Below are 17,086 nucleotides of genomic sequence, written 5' to 3'. Positions count from 1 at the left end.
TATTAACAGCAAAACATTAGAAACAACTAAATATCCATAAAAAAGGAACGGATAAATAGTATACAATATTTGTACAAAAAGAGCAGGGTGGGGCTTCCCTGGTGGCGCAGTGGTTGAGAGTCCACCTGCTGATACAGGGGACACGGTTTCATGCCCCAGTCCGGGAAGATCCCACATGCTGCGGAGCGGCTGGGCCCGTGAGCCACAGCCACTGAGCCTGCACGTCCGGAGCCTGTGCTCCGCAACGGGACAGGCCGCAACAGTGAGAGGCCCGCGTACCGCAAAAAAAAAAAAAAAAAAAAAAAAAAAAAAAGAGCAGGGTGGGAAAGTATGTGTATATTACCTTGCTTATGTAAATAGAGTATTTCTGGAAGGATATACAACGAATTGACAATGCCTGTTGCTTCCAGGGAGAAAAACTGGACAGCTGGGTGAAGAGTTTTTTCAATACACACTCTTTTGTATGTCTTAAATTCTAAACTGTGAATTTATAAAAGATATTTTTAAAAATAAGTAAAATATAAAACATGTGATAAACTAGATCTATATGTATCATCCTACATAAGCCTTCAAAAAATTACTGAGTAATAAAAATTGTTGAAGGATACTGATATGGCATTTTTCAAAATTTTAAAACATACAATAGGGAAGAAAATGATCAAGTAAGGTACAGAAGGGATACACGCCCACTTCAGAAGAGGGCGTGTTAATTACCTGCAAGGAGGGCATGTTAATTACCTGCAAGGAGGAGAGGGGTGGAACTGGGAAGAGATATAAAGAGGGCTTTGACTGAAACATTTTTTTCTTCCAAGAAAACATGAAATGATTAAATGGTAGCATTTAGTAAGTATGGCGATGGGTCCTACAGTTGCTAATTATGTTAGTCTCTTTACTCTTCGTAATGAAAAAATTTTTAACAGGAAAAAAATGACATAACAGTATTCATCAAAATAACAGTTACATCACCAAGTGAGAAGTCAAGTAGTGAACATCTACATTCTATATTATTCCCCTATCCAAACTTTCCCTAAAATCAGTGCAGGACAGACACCAAGAAAAGGGGACTGGAGAGCTGAGGGTGCCAGGCATGTCTCCATCCCCGACCTCACTTCCACCACGACTGCCCGAGACAGCTCTGCTCCCTCTGGTCTCTTTACAGACGAGGAGACAAAGGCCCAGAGACATCACAGAGCGATAATCTACATAAGTCCTTCAATATAAAATATCAAAGGCCTGTTAAAGGAGGTTGGTAGCTAAAAACTGGTATTTTTAAACAAAATCACACAAGACTTGCGTGCACCTGAGAATATACAAACTAAACATTTTCCCAAGAGATGCGCAGCCAAATTCCTGAAGATACAAAAGTGGAAAAGTCACGGTCTTAGCCACAGGAAACCTGATAGCTCAACTTTCTGGAGCATTTAAGAGTCTACTTTACTATATACACACAGCCGCATGTACGCAGTCGTTGTAAAACTTTGATGCCGACAAAAGAGATAAGAGGAGTAACTTACCTCTCCTAAAAGACAAATGCGAAAACCATAACAAAATACTTGGCCAGACCACTCCCTGGACACGCTCACAGAGTACCTACCGAAATAGCAGGGCTCCTGATGTCTACAGCATAGTCGGCCTCAGAGGGCTGGATGTTCAGTTTCAAAACATTATGCAGAGAAAGGCCTTCTATTCCCAATCTATGCAGACCCTCCATCACCCGAGCTTCATTCCTCAATATATCAAACAGACTGAAAAAAAACAAATAGGTATTTAGGAGAAAGGGCTTTAAAAAAAAAATTCTCACCATGAGAAAAATATATCAGTTCAAACTCAATGCCCTATCAAACGAGTTGAGAAATCGAAAGAGGGAGCTCTTCCCTTGCTTCCTTTTGTCCAAATATGCGGAACCAAGTAGGCAGGAGTTGCTTCTTGGCTGATGCTTATTTATACTTATCTACGTATACACTGTGTATAGAAATTATCTCTAAGTATAAACACACAATTTGAGGATGAAATAATCCTAATGTGGATTTTACATTGCATGTTTTTAAAAACACTAATCTCCCTGTGATATTTCTTACAACTGCACATGAATCTAAAATTATCTGAAAAGCTTACTAAAAAAACACCAAAAAATATACTAAATAATATATGTTTCAATATCAGCATCAATTCCCACAGGCACACACACAGATGATCACAGAAAATGGTCTGGAGGAATTCACACCCAACTTAAGAGGTTTCCTGGGTAAGGAAGAAGAAATAAGAAGACTGTTCCTTTATCTCTGCATTATTTAAAACTGTTTACAATAAGCACGTACACAGTTTGCAATACTCTGGAAAATTAAAGAAATTTTTTTTTAATAAAAAAGAAAAACATGGGCAATCTTTTAATGTGTCCTTTACTAATTTTTTACTAGCTCTGAAAGCAGTATATGGACATAAAAGCTCAATTAACATAATGTGAAAAGTATCTTACTGTGGAAACTGCTTCTTTTAAAGCATTAACCAACCACAGCTTTTGTTTTCACTATTATGAAGCCGCAGTATCAACTGTGTCAATTTTAATATCAATGATAAAATCAGAATTCTACCTGTCTTCTGCACCCAACCCCCAAAATTCATAAGGAAAATTTAGAGCAACTTAGTCCTAAACCACATTTTAGCAAAACAAAAAGGTATCAAATAATATATGTAAGACAGATCACCTTCTGAGACATTTTGCATTTTGCATAAATCTACTTCATACTGTTCTCAGAAACAAAAGAAGCTGCTCTCTTCTGTTTCTGTGGTTAACAGGAAAACTAAGGCTCTGAAAGGGTACCCTCAAAAGACACCTGGGCCTTAAATGTCCAAGGCATCAGATGTACATTAGGATAAAAAATGGCCAAGTATCATCCTGCCCATCCCAGCCAGAACATGGGCCTACCTAAATGCACACACTGGGCCTGATAAGTCATCGGGCTTTGCAACCTGTCACATCAAGGAGGAACAACAGTCTGGACATGTCATAAGGAGCCACACGTTATAAAAACTTTTCAGGGTGAAAAATATTATCCATACCTGAATATATCCTGCGTCTCTATATCAATATGAAGCCCATTGATGAACAGTGCTGAATCTCCAGGCTGTAACCCTAAAGTTCCCTTGAAATACTGAAATATTAAAAACTTATTAAGGAGCAGGAAGAGAACACTTAACAAAAATTTCCATGTTTCTGGTTTTATTATACATACAAATGTTGACAATGATTAATACAACTGTTTCCTACAATACTGGGGATAGGGAGCGTGTTAAATAAACCAAGCACGGAGAGTTACTTTTTGGCTGCCCTTCCCCGTCTGTGATGCCAGCCAAGGTTGTGCTAGCAGTCACTGACAGCTGGGCCTCCTGGGTGAAGTCCAGGGATCCGATCTCAAAGGGTTTCAAAACCCCACACCTCCTTTAAACTTTCAAACTAAGGTACACCAAGAAACTCTGAGTTGCTGAGCTAAGGACAGCACGTACATACACCCGAGCTCTCCAAGACCACCTCCACGGGGCCCTTCAACTGCTGCTCTCTGACGCGGTGGAATGCATGTGACCATGCAGCCCCTGCAGCCCTCAGACCCGCCTGACCCACTGGAAACAGTGCTTTGATGCCATATCATACACAGTTTCTGTTGGCTTATATCCTTTCCAATCAATTCCTCTTTCTCTGCAAGGAAACTGGAACGGTTGATCACATATTCAACACCACACAGTAGAGAAGGGAAGAAACGTATCAGATACTAGGGACAGAACATGGATCCCTTAGCTCTCCCAGGGCTGGGGGAGAGGGGCAGGGATCGCTGAGCTCCCTTCACTCCCCCTCACTCAGTGGACAGAGAGAAATGAACTCTAAGATCTAGGACTGCATGGGAAAAACACAAAACAATGCAGAAGCCACGGCTTTTGCTTCTCTGCCCTGCCAGGATAAAATGGCAAGGAGGATAAGGGGATAACAGAAATTTGCATCAACAAGAATCAGAATTTCTTACAAGGGAAAGAAAAACTCCACATCCACTCATTCCCAGGCTGTGAATACAGCACGCTGTGACTGTGGGAAAGACTGACTGGGAACTATGTGAAATGAAACACAACAGAGGATGGGGATCCCATTCTGAAAACAGGGGACTGCACGGAAGTTACCAAATGCTCTGCCCTACTGGGCTTCTACAACTCCAGCAGCCAGACCTCACCCTCCCGGCAGAAGATCAGAAGATCCTTTTCGGGAGACTAAACAGCTCAAGAGGAAAGGTTTAAAGATTCTGTCACTGGAGTTCCCTGGGAAACGACCATACCACCACAGCCTACAGTCACAAAGACGCATCCTTCAGGCTTTCAATCAGTTTTTTATTGCCTCACTGTCTAATATGAGCTGTTAGTGAGAGATCACCAGACATCTAAGGAAAGCCTCTAACATTAAAGACAAGAGAACAAGACAAAAAGAAAGGCAACTTAAGAGGGAACAGACCATGCAGAGAAAAGAAGACACTTACATGAACCATCGATATCTTCAGAAGGATAAGACAACACCATAAAAAGAAGAATTCAAAAATAACCCTTGTAAATTAAAAATTTGACAACTAAAGAAAGAAATCTCAACAAGTGGTCTGAAAATCCTTCCCAGAAAGTTTAAAAATAAACGACAAAAGAACTGGAAAACAGGAAATAAAAGATTTTTAATTAGGCCAAACCAGTCAGGGAGATATAACATCTTAAGAATAAATAGGAATTCTAGGAAAACAGAAAAGAGAAACCAAAAAGAAGAAGAAATGCAAAGAAATAGGTCCAGAAAATTTCCCAATACTAAAGGAAAGGATTTTCCAGATTTAAAGGGCCCACCAACCACCCAAGAGTACAAAGACTTTTTAAAAAGGCATTATCACTATGGAATTTCAGATTACTAGGGTCAAAGAAAAGACCCTACATGATTCCAGAAAGAAAAGCCAGATCTCATACAAAGGCTTCAGACTTCTCAAAAGCCATAATGGAAACCAAAATTCCAAGGAGCAATAACTTCAAACTTCTAAATGACTTCCAACCTAGAATTCTATACCCAGCCAAGCTATCAATAAAAACAGAAATGGAAGGGACTTCCCTGGCAGTCCAGTGGTTAAGACTCCACGCTTCCATTGCAGGGGGCGTGGGTTCGATCCCCAGTTGGGGAATTAAGATCCTTCTTGCCGCTCAGCGCAGCCAAAAACAAACAAACAAACAAAAAAACAAAATGGAAAACTGATTTCTCAGAGTCTGAAATTTACCCCACATGCAACCTTTCCCATGAAGAATGATTTGCTGCACCAAAATAAGGGAGTAAACCAAAAACAAAGAAGACATGGAATCCAAGAAATAGGAGATCCAAAAAAAAGAGCTTAAAGGAAGGTCTCAGGATAACTGGTATGTACTAGACATAAAGAAAAACCAGTCCATAGTGAAGCAGATCAAAAACTGATAAAACCATGACAAAAACACAGGGATGGTAGAAAGATGGGGAAAGTGCCAATACGGAGTACTGGTAGACAGTGGGAGAAGTGGGGAGAGCAGTGAAAGAAAGTCAGACCTCATCCTTGTAACAGAAGGCCAATACATAAGATTGGAAACTGAGAAAGTACCAATTTAAGTTTGCTGGAATCTGGAGATAAATATCCAAAGAATCAACTAGGAGTTGAAAGCAGATGCTTCTGGGAAGGGGGTCACACAGGGAGTGAGACATGTTGGCGGGGATGCTTTTTTCTAAAGAAACAGGTAGCACCATTTGATGCTTTGAATTATATATTCATATTCAACTTTGATTAACTACTGAAAGTATAAAAAAGATTACAGAAATGAATCAAAATACCATCGTCTTTAATAAAAGAAGAGTAAAACTATTAAATGTCACTGATTTAACTCACATTTCCGCATCTTTAAAGATATAATACAAAACAGAAAGGCCACTATTTTCCATTGGTTAATACCTTCTGATTCTCTTCCACTTCGGTTCTAAGTTCTGAACTCACGGCTGTTTTTGTTATTGCTCTAAGGAAATAAAAACATTATCAGTGCTTAGTTTAGTATTTGATATAAAAGACTTCAATTTCCCTATACGAAATAACACATTGCTCCATAAATTACAAAAAACTAAATGGAAAAAACCTTAAACCTTTACAATTGATAAATATATTCCTCCTCTCAGATGTGTGTATTTGTTTATTATGTATTTGTTTATTATCACAAGATATAAAACCAAGGAAAAGTAACAGTAATAATTGCACTTTGATGTGAGTGCAATTATTTCCAAGATCTTAGTTAAATATATGTAACTCTATTCCTGTATATGACCTCTACAGCTCACAGGCTAAGGATATTGTTCAATAAGTTAAGGCAGCAGATTGTTCAAGCTATTTAAGCACATGTATATCTTCAATAGCATGCTTGATTAAATGATAATGTACTATATGATTCTTAAGTCCTGTCTAAGAAGTATTTTCCCAAGACTAATCAAATAAACAAATTTATAAAACATATCAGAAGTCAAAACACCTCATTCAGTGACTCAAGAAAAGGACTGACAATTATTTAAGTTTCTGAAAATGTGGCTTTTAAAACAGGTTTGCCTTGTATTTATGAGAGGTGGAGGACCATTATACAATTGAAAGCAATAGCAGAAAAGCTGCATTCAAAATCTTAATCTGTCACTATGAACAAGTCAGTCTCTATGATTCATTTCCTTCATCAAGAATGAGTAAGATGATTGCTTCCCTGGTGGCGCAGTGGTTGAGAGTCTGCCTGCCAATGCAGGGGACACGGGTTTGAGCCCTGGTCTGGGAAGATCCCACATGCCGCGGAGCAGCTGGGGCTGTGAGCCACAATTACTGAGCCTGTGTGTCTGGAGCCTGTGCTCCGCAACAAGAGAGGCCGTGATAGTGAGAAGCCCGCGCACCGCGATGAAGGGTGGCCCCCGCTTACCACAACTAGAGAAAGCCCTGGCACAGAAACGAAGACCCAACACAGCCATTAATTAATTAATTAATTAATTAATTTAAAAAAAAAATGAGTAAGATGATATATAAGAAACTCTTCAGGAAGAAAAACACCAGAGTCCATGCCAGACCCTAAGTTAGTTACATCTACATACATTAAATGTTGTTAACTCATCTAATCCTGAAAGGTAGGTGGTGTTGTTTCTGTTTTACTGCTGAGGAACGTGATTATTTACAAAGTTCACACAACTAGCAAGAGGCAGTGCCAGGAACACAACCTAGACTGCTCTCTTCAACCACACAACACAGGGGCTTGTCGCCTTCTCGGGAAGATGGGCCATTAACAATATAGTGCTGGTAGTAAGACAACTTTAATTTCCTAAGCATTTTCATATTTTAATGGCTTCATTTTATGCATAAACATGAAGATAATTAGGCATATGTTAAAAAGAAGAATGTCTCAAAGCCTTATTACTCTATGTTACCTGGCTTTGGTAGGAAAATTTTGACTAAGATCCTTCATAATCACCAGAGCTAACTCAATAGGAGCAGCCAAGATTCGGGCAGCAGTCTGAAAACTTAGATCTGCAACAACATCAAACGCAAGTTAAAGTGTATTCATCTACAGCAATGAGAAAGAAATAGGAAAAAAGCACATTTATTTCCCACTATTTTCTTGGTAATTAAGAATGCCCTAGAATGCCATTTCAAAGCATGCCCATGGTCGAATTGGAGGTTTTACTCACTTCACAGGCCCCTAGAGTGTTTAGTTTACTGTAGCCGTTCCTTGATCTGCCTGCATGAACACTAAGGCATATACCGACACATTTAGCACAGGATTAATCCACCCCAAACTCTTTTCCTTCTTCTGGATTTTCAACATAACACAAAGTACAGCAAAAGACTTTAGTAAATTATGCTGGGAAAGAAAACCTTGATACATAGTTCTTTGGACCAGAAAAGCACACATACATCCTGCCATACTGACATGCCTTTAACATCCAACTGTGTAATAAATGTATACATACAGAAACACAAAGATTAAAACAAACTTGTTACAAGCTTATGCACCCGGTCACACAAAGAAAGATCTGGTAACTCATCTACAAATATACATTACTCTGCAGAGTGTAATTTGTCTACAAAAGGACTTTCTTCCTTTCTTTTCTAATAAATCACGATTAATCACATGATCCTTAAAATTTGTGAATAAATACAATTAAATTCAAATTCTATTTTTTTAAATACCATAAAATTTAGAATGATTCCTCTACGTTTTTATTACCTTGCAACTGCCAAACTTTTAAAGGTGCCATTTCATTGGTGCTCTCAACGAGATGCTTTCTGAGTTCTTTCAACTGTCCCTGCAGGTCAGGGTGCAGGTCTCTGAAAGAAACATAAAATCAATCCTTTTCAGGTGTCTTTTCTTTCCCAAAGCACATTTAGAAGTTGACCCCAAATTTATCTTCACAACTCTCCCCACTTAGTAACAGGAAAATTCCTACAATATAGGAAAAATATTAAATTATTCTTAAGAAACAAGTTAATATAGAAAAGTATGAGTTAATTTAAAAACCATAAAATTTACAGATTAAAAAATGAATCACTACAACAGTGACTCTCTGTGTTGGGGGAGGGAGAAGAGTGGGACTGAGAGTAGGGAACAGAGGGGACCTCAACTCTACCTGCTGTGTTTTACTCATCTTGGTTTTCTCTTTCTTCAAGTAAAAGAAGGTGTTATGTTGCAGGAAAAAAAAGCTTGATAGACAATTCTTTGGTACAGAAAAGCAAGTACAAAAGAAACAGTCAATTCTGGGTGGTGAGTACAGGGGTATGTTATATTATTCTCCATCCTTTCCAGAACCTTTTTAGTTTCTCAAAATAAAATTGGAAATACCTTGCTTCCAATCCCAAAATGAGTTTCTTTCAGCTACATGCTCATAAATCCTTTAGTCACATGAATATAATTCAAGCTAACCAAGATTATTGCGTTTTGTTTAGTTTTATCTTGAAATACAGTGCATTCTATTTAAAGTTAGTAAAACAGAAGTTTTCAGAGGCAGAGATCGATCATTTGGATCAGACAATCAGACGGAACAGAGTAATCCTGTTTTTAAGACTAAAAACTCAAAATTTCTTAAATGCAACCTGCCGAAAGTAAAATATCTACTCAGATCCTTCACCATCCCAGCAATCCATTCCAGTTACTATACTTTTCTTCATGATAAAAATACCTTAAAATGGGTCACTTACTTTAGGTAGTTAAATAACTATTCTGAGTGTCCAAAAAGGAAATTGTCTTCAATATTCTACATACTACCTACCATACTACCATACTACCACATACTACCATAAAGCTATCTAAAAAACAAACATATAAAACATGAATAGGAAAAGGGATTCTGGAAACCTGGATGCAGTAAAAACGGAACCTGACTGCATATTAATAAGGCCATAACTGATGTTCAACACAAAGAAATGTGCATTTGCACAGGATGAACTCAACATTTGCACAGTCACTCAACATCAACAAAGTCATCTCTACTAAACTGTTAGTCTAGCTGTCATTTCACTGGGTCAAATGTTAAAGCTAAAATATATGAAACTGCACCTACACATACTATTTCTATTAAAAAAAAATAAAAAGCACACCACAGATGTCCTAATTAAGATTTCCAGATAAAGAAGAATTCAGGGCTCTGAACAATGATCAAATCATAACAGAAATAACTGCAGCATTTAAAATAACAGCTAAGAACATTTTTCAGCTATAAAATTCTATTATGCTTTCATAAAATAGTTATGGAATTTTCTTCAAAAAGCCATTTCCTATCCTCTTTCATATAAAGTGAATTGTAATAAAATGTATTTCAACTGAACATATATAAAATCTACCACACCTCCTACTACAACTCTTTTGCAATTTTTCAAACTATGTTTAGTATAAGTAAATAGCTATAAATATAACATTGTAAATCAACTATAATTCAATAAAATAAAATTTTTTTAAAAAGAGATAAGAAACAAACAAGCAAAAAAATAAATAAATAATAGCTATGACCTCTCTAACGTAAAATACATTTGATTTTCCTCAGGAAAAGAATGCATAAAACAATTAGATTTCTCCTATTATGTGAATCAAAAAATGGCATGTGACTTTAGGCTATCAACTGCAAGGTCCAGAAAATAAATCAATTTAAGCCATAAGCAGGCAGCCATAGTATCATGTAAGAATAATGTGCTTCAGAATTACCAGAAATCATAAACTGTACTACAAACTAACTGGCCATCTCCTCATATCAGATCACATACATAAAGTATTGTTGGGAGATCCGTAACTCAGGCAGTAAAGAGAAAGATGATGCTTGCAAAGTGAAGAAGGCTGGAGGTTTAAAGAGAATAAGACCCTTTCCCAAAAGAATATACATACCTTAATCTTCCAAAGAGAAATCCTTGAACTTCATCAATAGGATCATTTTCACCAATCACTGTGGTGTTAACTTCAGTTCCTACAAAAGCACAGCAAATACATGTCTAATCACTCCGATTAGAAAGAAAAATATTAACTTCATAGAATTTGAAACACCTGAAACTATAATAGATTTAAAATGTTGAATACCTCAACTAACACAGTGGTTAACAAACACACAATAAATGAGTTTTTGATATATCCTGTGTTCCTGGATAAAGAAAGAATGTGTTTTTCCTTAAACTGTGGAAATTTTTACATGTTAAATATTTCAAAATTAATACCTTTAAAATTATGAATAACGGATTTTTCAATATCAAAATTCTGAGGAATTTGCAACTAGGCAACTTAATCCTAAATATAATTATTGAGGACAGGATAATGAAGTACTAGGCTATCTTCCATGTACCAAAACCAATCATTTTTACTTTTAAAACAAGCTCAAAGGACATAAAAAGATTACGCATAAAACTTGTTGAAATAATTCAAAACCCTAGAATATTACAACAGGAAGTATCCACAGTAAACTGTTCCAAGTGCAGAAAATAATATAAAAACATGAAACTGTTTGTTAATTATATGATAGCTTAAGATTTCACATTGGGTCACAAATTAATTACTATTTGTGAACTACCTATCATCAATAACAATAGCTACTGAACTCTTTTGTGGAAAAAAGTCGTTAAATTCTTTACCTCTACATCTTATTTTCTCCTCAAAAATACTTCAAGAGGCATATATCATTATCTGAACTCTACAGAGGAAAAAATTAGGACCTAAAGAATTTGTCACCCAACTCAGATATAGCAGAACCAAGATTCAAACATAGGTTCATAATACTCCTAAATCTATTCTTTTTCATTAAAGAAACAAATTCCCCTTTAACTCATATTTAAAGAAAAGAAAACACATTGGTCTTAATTTACAAATTCACCTTTCACCTGAGTATCATCCTTGGCCTTGTACTCAGTGCTCTTAATGGCCAACTCCACACCATAGCCAGAGAGGTAAACAGGCTCCTTCCTGGGATTCTGCAAGCAGAGCAAGTATTCCACCATCACCACTCAGCTCTCCACGCATTCCCTCCTAGCTCTTTATGCATCACAGCATACAGGGCCTGACCATGTTAATGTCACATAGCCATCACCTAGGATTACACACTCAAAACATGCTTGAACTTCCATGGGAATCCTTAGATTGTGGATCCTGCCACAAGTGTGAGAACGGGAATTCCAAGGTAGAAACAAAACCAGATGAAGGGGGCTTCCCTGGTGGTGCAGTGGTTAAGAATCCGCCTGCCAATGCAGGGGACACGGGTTCGATCCCTGGTCTGGGAAGATACCACATGCCGCACAGCAGCTAAGCCCGTGTGCCACAACTACTGAGCCTGCGCTCTAGAGCCTGCGAGCCACAACTACTGAAGCCCACGTGCTCTAGGGCCGGCGCTCCGCAACAAGACAAGCCAGCAAAATGAGAAGCCCGCGCACCGCAACAAAGAGTAGCCCCCACTCATCACAACTAGAGAAAGCCCGCCCGCAGCAACAAAGACCCAAGGCAGCCAAAAGTAAATTTTAAAAAAAATTTAAAAAAAAACAAAAAACAGATGATGGGATAGCGGAAAGGGCAAAGGTCACCAAACCATGTGAAGAAATGGAGAAAACAAAAAAGCATTTCCGGAACCTACGCAGGGTTGAAAACTGGTGAGGTTTCAAACCTAGAAGTGCTTTGTTGAGACCGTGTGTGTAAATGTGTGTGTGTGTGTGTACATTTTTTTACTGACTTTAAATGTCTTCAGGCAGGGTTTGGGCTGACCTAATGTCACAGGCTTACCATCATCCTGAATAAGGATGGCCCTTTAAATACCAGCAATAGGGACTTCCCTGGTGGTCCAGTGGTTAAGAATCCACCTTCCAATGCAGGGGACGCAGGTTTGATCCATGGTTGGGCAACTAAGATCCCATGTGCGGTGGGGCAACTAAGCCCGCGCACTCTAGAGCCCACACGCCACAACTAGAGAGAAGCCCACATGCCCCAACGAAGATCCTGCGTGCTGCAACTAAGACCTGACACAGCCAAATAAATAAATAAATATTAAAAAAAAAAAAACAGCAATAGAGCAAGGCGGCGGGGGGGGGGGGGGGGGGGGGGGGGGGGGCGGGTGTCCAAAACTGGATATTGATAAATCTGTTTCTGCTCACATAAATTTTCATTTAAAATTTTTATTTTACTTTCCCATGGACTTAACATCCGATATTTACTGAGCTTAACATGACACAGAAACTTTAAAGGCCAACAATCTTTACATATAAATATTTTAAATGCTAAATGCCACACAAGGTTTCGAAAGTTTAATTTTAAATCAATTCTGCCTGAGTTTACCTCTTTAGAAATCCTTTTTCTATCAAATAAAAAGATGCCAAAAAGAAAAAAAAAGGGTTTGGAAAGGAAGTGAATTCAAGAATCAGTTCCATAGTATGATGACCATATTAAATCTGGACCAAATTAAATATAATTTACATGGTTCATTTTGAAATAGAACGTAAGGAATTTCCTGGCGGTCCAGTAGTTAGGACTCTGTGCTTTCACTGCCCAGGGCCGCGGGTTCAATCCCTGGTCGGGGAACTAGGATCCCAGGAGCCGCATGGCATGGCCAGGGAAAAAAAAAAAAAATCAAAGCTGAAATAGAATGTCAATTTTATACGGCCATTTTTTAGGCATATTGTTTTACATTTCTTCAGAAAGGCAAGCAAAGTACCTCCTATGTGCAAATAACAGATTTGATGAAAGTACTACACTTCCCAAAAAAGTAGTTCAAATCATTTTATAAAGGGGGAAATTATTAGCTGAAGTGCTAAGGTTGTGGTGGGCAAACTAATATTTAAAACAGTCATAAAATAAGTCAATACTTACAGATATATAATGTCTGAATACGTAATTGATTTTGCCTGCACTGCTTTTTGATACAAGTTGTCGGTGAAACTTATAAAACTCCTCAGAGCCAATCTCAGAGTAGAAAATAACCACTGAGCTTTCAGGATTAGATGAGGGATATCTGTGATCTCCTTTGAACAATAAAGGTTTTGGTCTGAAAATAAATATTAAAAGCTTAAAATTGTTAACTTAAAAAAGCTTTTAAACATTAAAAACAGTACACAATGAAGCTACAGCAATGATAATTTAAGCAAACATTATAAGCATCTTAAATAGTTTTCAGTTAGTAAGAATACTGAAAACAAAACAGGTATGAGTCTTATTTGTTCATAATTAAAATTAACGAATGTACATTATATAAATACTAACCTTAAAATGTAGACTTTGACTAATAATTGTTACCAATTTCTAGAGCAGGGGGTAAAAAAGCCAGAAAAAGGATACACATCCAGCCCTCATAGTACTAAAACTTTAGTAAATTATTCTACCATATAAATAGAATGTAATTACCTTTTTATCTGAAGACCTAAGTGCAAATAATGCAAAAAAGCAGAGGATACATCTAAGCGTGTAACTTCCCAATTACAGCATCTCCCTCCTCTATCATTTTTACTATTATGATCATCCTACTACTGCATCTAAAATTTAGGTTATCCTCATAAACTTTAAAACTCCCCCCTCAAGAAAACTTCTCTAAGAATGACATCAAGATATTAGCAGATCTTAATGCACAGACTTTATGGCCTACCAATCCTTCTTAAGGAGGTATACCTACACGTACTAAGTGGAAAATGCCCCTTATAAAAATAAACCTACCTACCTGTATAAATTTATAACCACAGAAAAAAGTATAAAAGGATATATGCCAATCCATTAAAAATAATTACCACCTCTCAGAAGAGGAGACATTATCACTCTTTTCTTTATAAAGGTCTGCATTATTGTAACAAATTAAAGAAAGAATTTTTCAAGTCAGCCAATTTTGTTTTCCCCAAGGAAACAGCACTTTACTATGCAGCCAATTTTGAATGTCCATACCTCACCCCAGACAGCTGAATGCTCACTGAGTTTCTGGTTATCACCCTGAGGAAAAAGCACTCATACCATTTGGTGGGCAGAGGACAGGTGCTGAGCAGATAATCTCACTAAAGAAAAATTTCCCCACCTAAAACACCACCTGGCACTTCCGGTAGAGCAGGGCAGTATCAGAGAGAGAGATCGCTGTTATACAATTTCTAACAGCATTGGAGGATGTACAGAGGGGTTACTGCCCTAGGCAGACAGCAAGAGGTACCTATTGTTATTTGTCCACCACAGGAAACCTACATTTAAGCAAAAAAATCAGCCCACTGATTACCAATTTAATATTCAAATTAAGCTTGCAATTATCTTAAATAGTCTCCTTTGTCTGAAACTAATACTATCCTGAGAGATCATTATCACTAATATCATTACTCCAGGCACTGGCTTTAATACACAGAATATTCTTTACTAAGCTGATGACAAAGCCTAGGTAATCTCTCCGATACAGTCATTAGTTACTAAGTAACAATAACAGTAAGTACTCTTATTATCTCTATTTCGAAACAAGATGAGGAAAGAAAGGTTATGTAATTTGCCTAAATTCACAAAACTATTTTAAGTGATGGAGCTGGGATTTAAATCTACTTGGTTCTGGTTCCAGAATTCACATTCTAAACCACTACACCTACAGACTAAAAAACCCGTACGAAAAATCAGACGGCGGACCTGATATAGAAGAAAGCACAATGAATGCATGACGTTTAAATAAAGAAACACACAATCTACCTTTCAGAAGCTGTTAGTAGAAGAGTCTCAAGGGTACCAAAATCACAAGTCCTCTTTCCATGCACTGAAAAAAATGAACTACATCCTTCTGGTGGAGGTTCATCAGCTGCTATCTGTCATTTAAGACACAGACATTTTTAAAAATAATCTCTAACCAAAAACAAGACAAAAACATGAATATTCTAAATAGGTAATAAAATAATAATAAAACAACATTAGTAAAAGCAGAAATTAACATCTACCGAACACCCATTATGTGACAGAAAGAGCTTTACGTTTCACTGCTTTCTTTGTATTATTTCATCTAGTTCCTCCCAATATCATTCCATGAGGTAGGTGTTATTATTATCCCCAAAACAGAACTTTAAAATTCTATCTCAGAAGATATCAAAAGATATCCGGGGGGGACTTCCCTGGTGGCGCAGTGGTTAAGCATCCCCTGCCAATGCGGGGGACACGGGTCTGAGCCCTGGTCTAGGAAGATCCCACATGCCGCAGAGCAACTAAGCCCCTGCGCCACAACTACTGAGCCCGTGCACCTAGAGCCCGTGCTCCGCCACAAGAGAAGCCACCGCAATGAGAAGCCCGTGCACCACAATGAAGGGTAGCCCCCGCTCGCTGCAACTAGAGAAAAGCCTGTGCGCACGCAGCAACGAAGACCCAATGCAGCCAAAAATAAATAATTATTTTTTAAATGTTAAAAAAAAAAAAGATATCCAGGGAACACAGTACCTTGTAGAAAACTAAGCTTACAAATGTCAATTGTAAGTGTCAACGTATAACAATGCAGTCCTAATTAAGTATAATACGCAGATTAATGTGAAGCCCCTCCCTGAAACAGGAAGAATGACGCTGAATCTAAAAAACCAACGGGGCCTAAAAAAAGAGTACAGATGGAAAGGTAAAATTATCCAAGGAGCACACTAAGATATTCAAAGGAAAGGCTGAATGAGATGTGGGGTATGTTTAGAGTGAAATGCACTAACGCCCAGGCACAATGAGATAAGTCCACCTGCAACTTAAACGGGAGGCACACTGAAAAGCATGAGTGTGTAGAGATGGGGAAAGGAAAGGACACACTGACAAGGTCTGGGTACACACTGATGTCATTATGTAACACATTCCTACTGAATGTCCTTTTCTACTGCTGGAATACAAATAATTAAGAACAGATGGGGAGAAATGGAAAGCTTGCTATGAAAAATTAACATGAAAACTTTCCATTACATTTTTCTTCTTTTTTGTAAATTATTACAAAACTTACAAACTTGTGTTTGTAAGAAGAAAGAACAGTACAATAAACCCCTATGTACCCATGACCCAGCTTCAGTAATTATCAATTCATGGCCAATCTCATTTCTTCCACCTTCCTACCACACTCCACTGGATCATTTGGACACAAGCTCCAAATAGCATTTCATTTATAATGTTTCACTATATCTCAATAAAACACAGAAGTGTTTTGTTGGTTTTTTTTTTTTCTGGCCGGCCGCATGGCTTGCAGGATCTCAGTTCCCCAACCAGGGTTTGAATCCAGGCCATGGCAGTGAAAGCCCAGAATCCTAACCACTAGGCCACCTGGGAACTCCCAAAACACAGAGATTTTTTTTAAAAAACATACTACCATTATCACACTTTTTAAAAAAGTAATACAGGGCTTCCCTGGTGGTGCAATGGTTGAGAGTCCGCCTGCCAATGCAGGGGACACGGGTTCATGCCCCGGTCCAGGAAGATTCCACATGCCAAGGAGCGGCTGGGCCTGTGAGACATGGCCGCTGAGCCTGTGCTCCGCAACGGGAGAGGCCACAACAGTGAGAGGCCCACGTACCGCAAAAAAAAAAAAGTAATACAATTCTGTATTGATGGCCACCGGCAGCATAGTTTTTCAATCTTC

The 17,086-nt window shown here is 38.0% G+C and overlaps 1 protein-coding gene across 1 annotated transcript in view; it reads right to left on the bottom strand.

The window, feature by feature from the left end:
* UGGT1 (UDP-glucose glycoprotein glucosyltransferase 1) overlaps window positions 1-17,086 on the bottom strand; it is a 116,499-nt gene that overhangs the window by 84,290 nt on the left and 15,123 nt on the right. The window contains exons 5-13 of the mRNA XM_060017005.1: window positions 15,193-15,305; window positions 13,363-13,537; window positions 11,387-11,483; window positions 10,414-10,492; window positions 8,269-8,369; window positions 7,469-7,568; window positions 5,979-6,039; window positions 3,061-3,152; window positions 1,595-1,745 (exon numbers count right to left, since the gene is read on the bottom strand). Of these exons, the coding sequence (XP_059872988.1) occupies window positions 1,595-1,745; window positions 3,061-3,152; window positions 5,979-6,039; window positions 7,469-7,568; window positions 8,269-8,369; window positions 10,414-10,492; window positions 11,387-11,483; window positions 13,363-13,537; window positions 15,193-15,305 (969 nt within the window). The remainder of the gene's footprint in view (window positions 1-1,594; window positions 1,746-3,060; window positions 3,153-5,978; window positions 6,040-7,468; window positions 7,569-8,268; window positions 8,370-10,413; window positions 10,493-11,386; window positions 11,484-13,362; window positions 13,538-15,192; window positions 15,306-17,086) is intronic.

Source organism: Delphinus delphis, chromosome 7, assembly GCF_949987515.2.
Source record: "Delphinus delphis chromosome 7, mDelDel1.2, whole genome shotgun sequence".
Taxonomy (NCBI): Eukaryota; Metazoa; Chordata; class Mammalia; order Artiodactyla; family Delphinidae; genus Delphinus; species Delphinus delphis.
The sequence above is the reverse complement of the archived record's forward strand: the minus strand, read 5'-3'. Positions and strand labels throughout refer to the sequence as shown.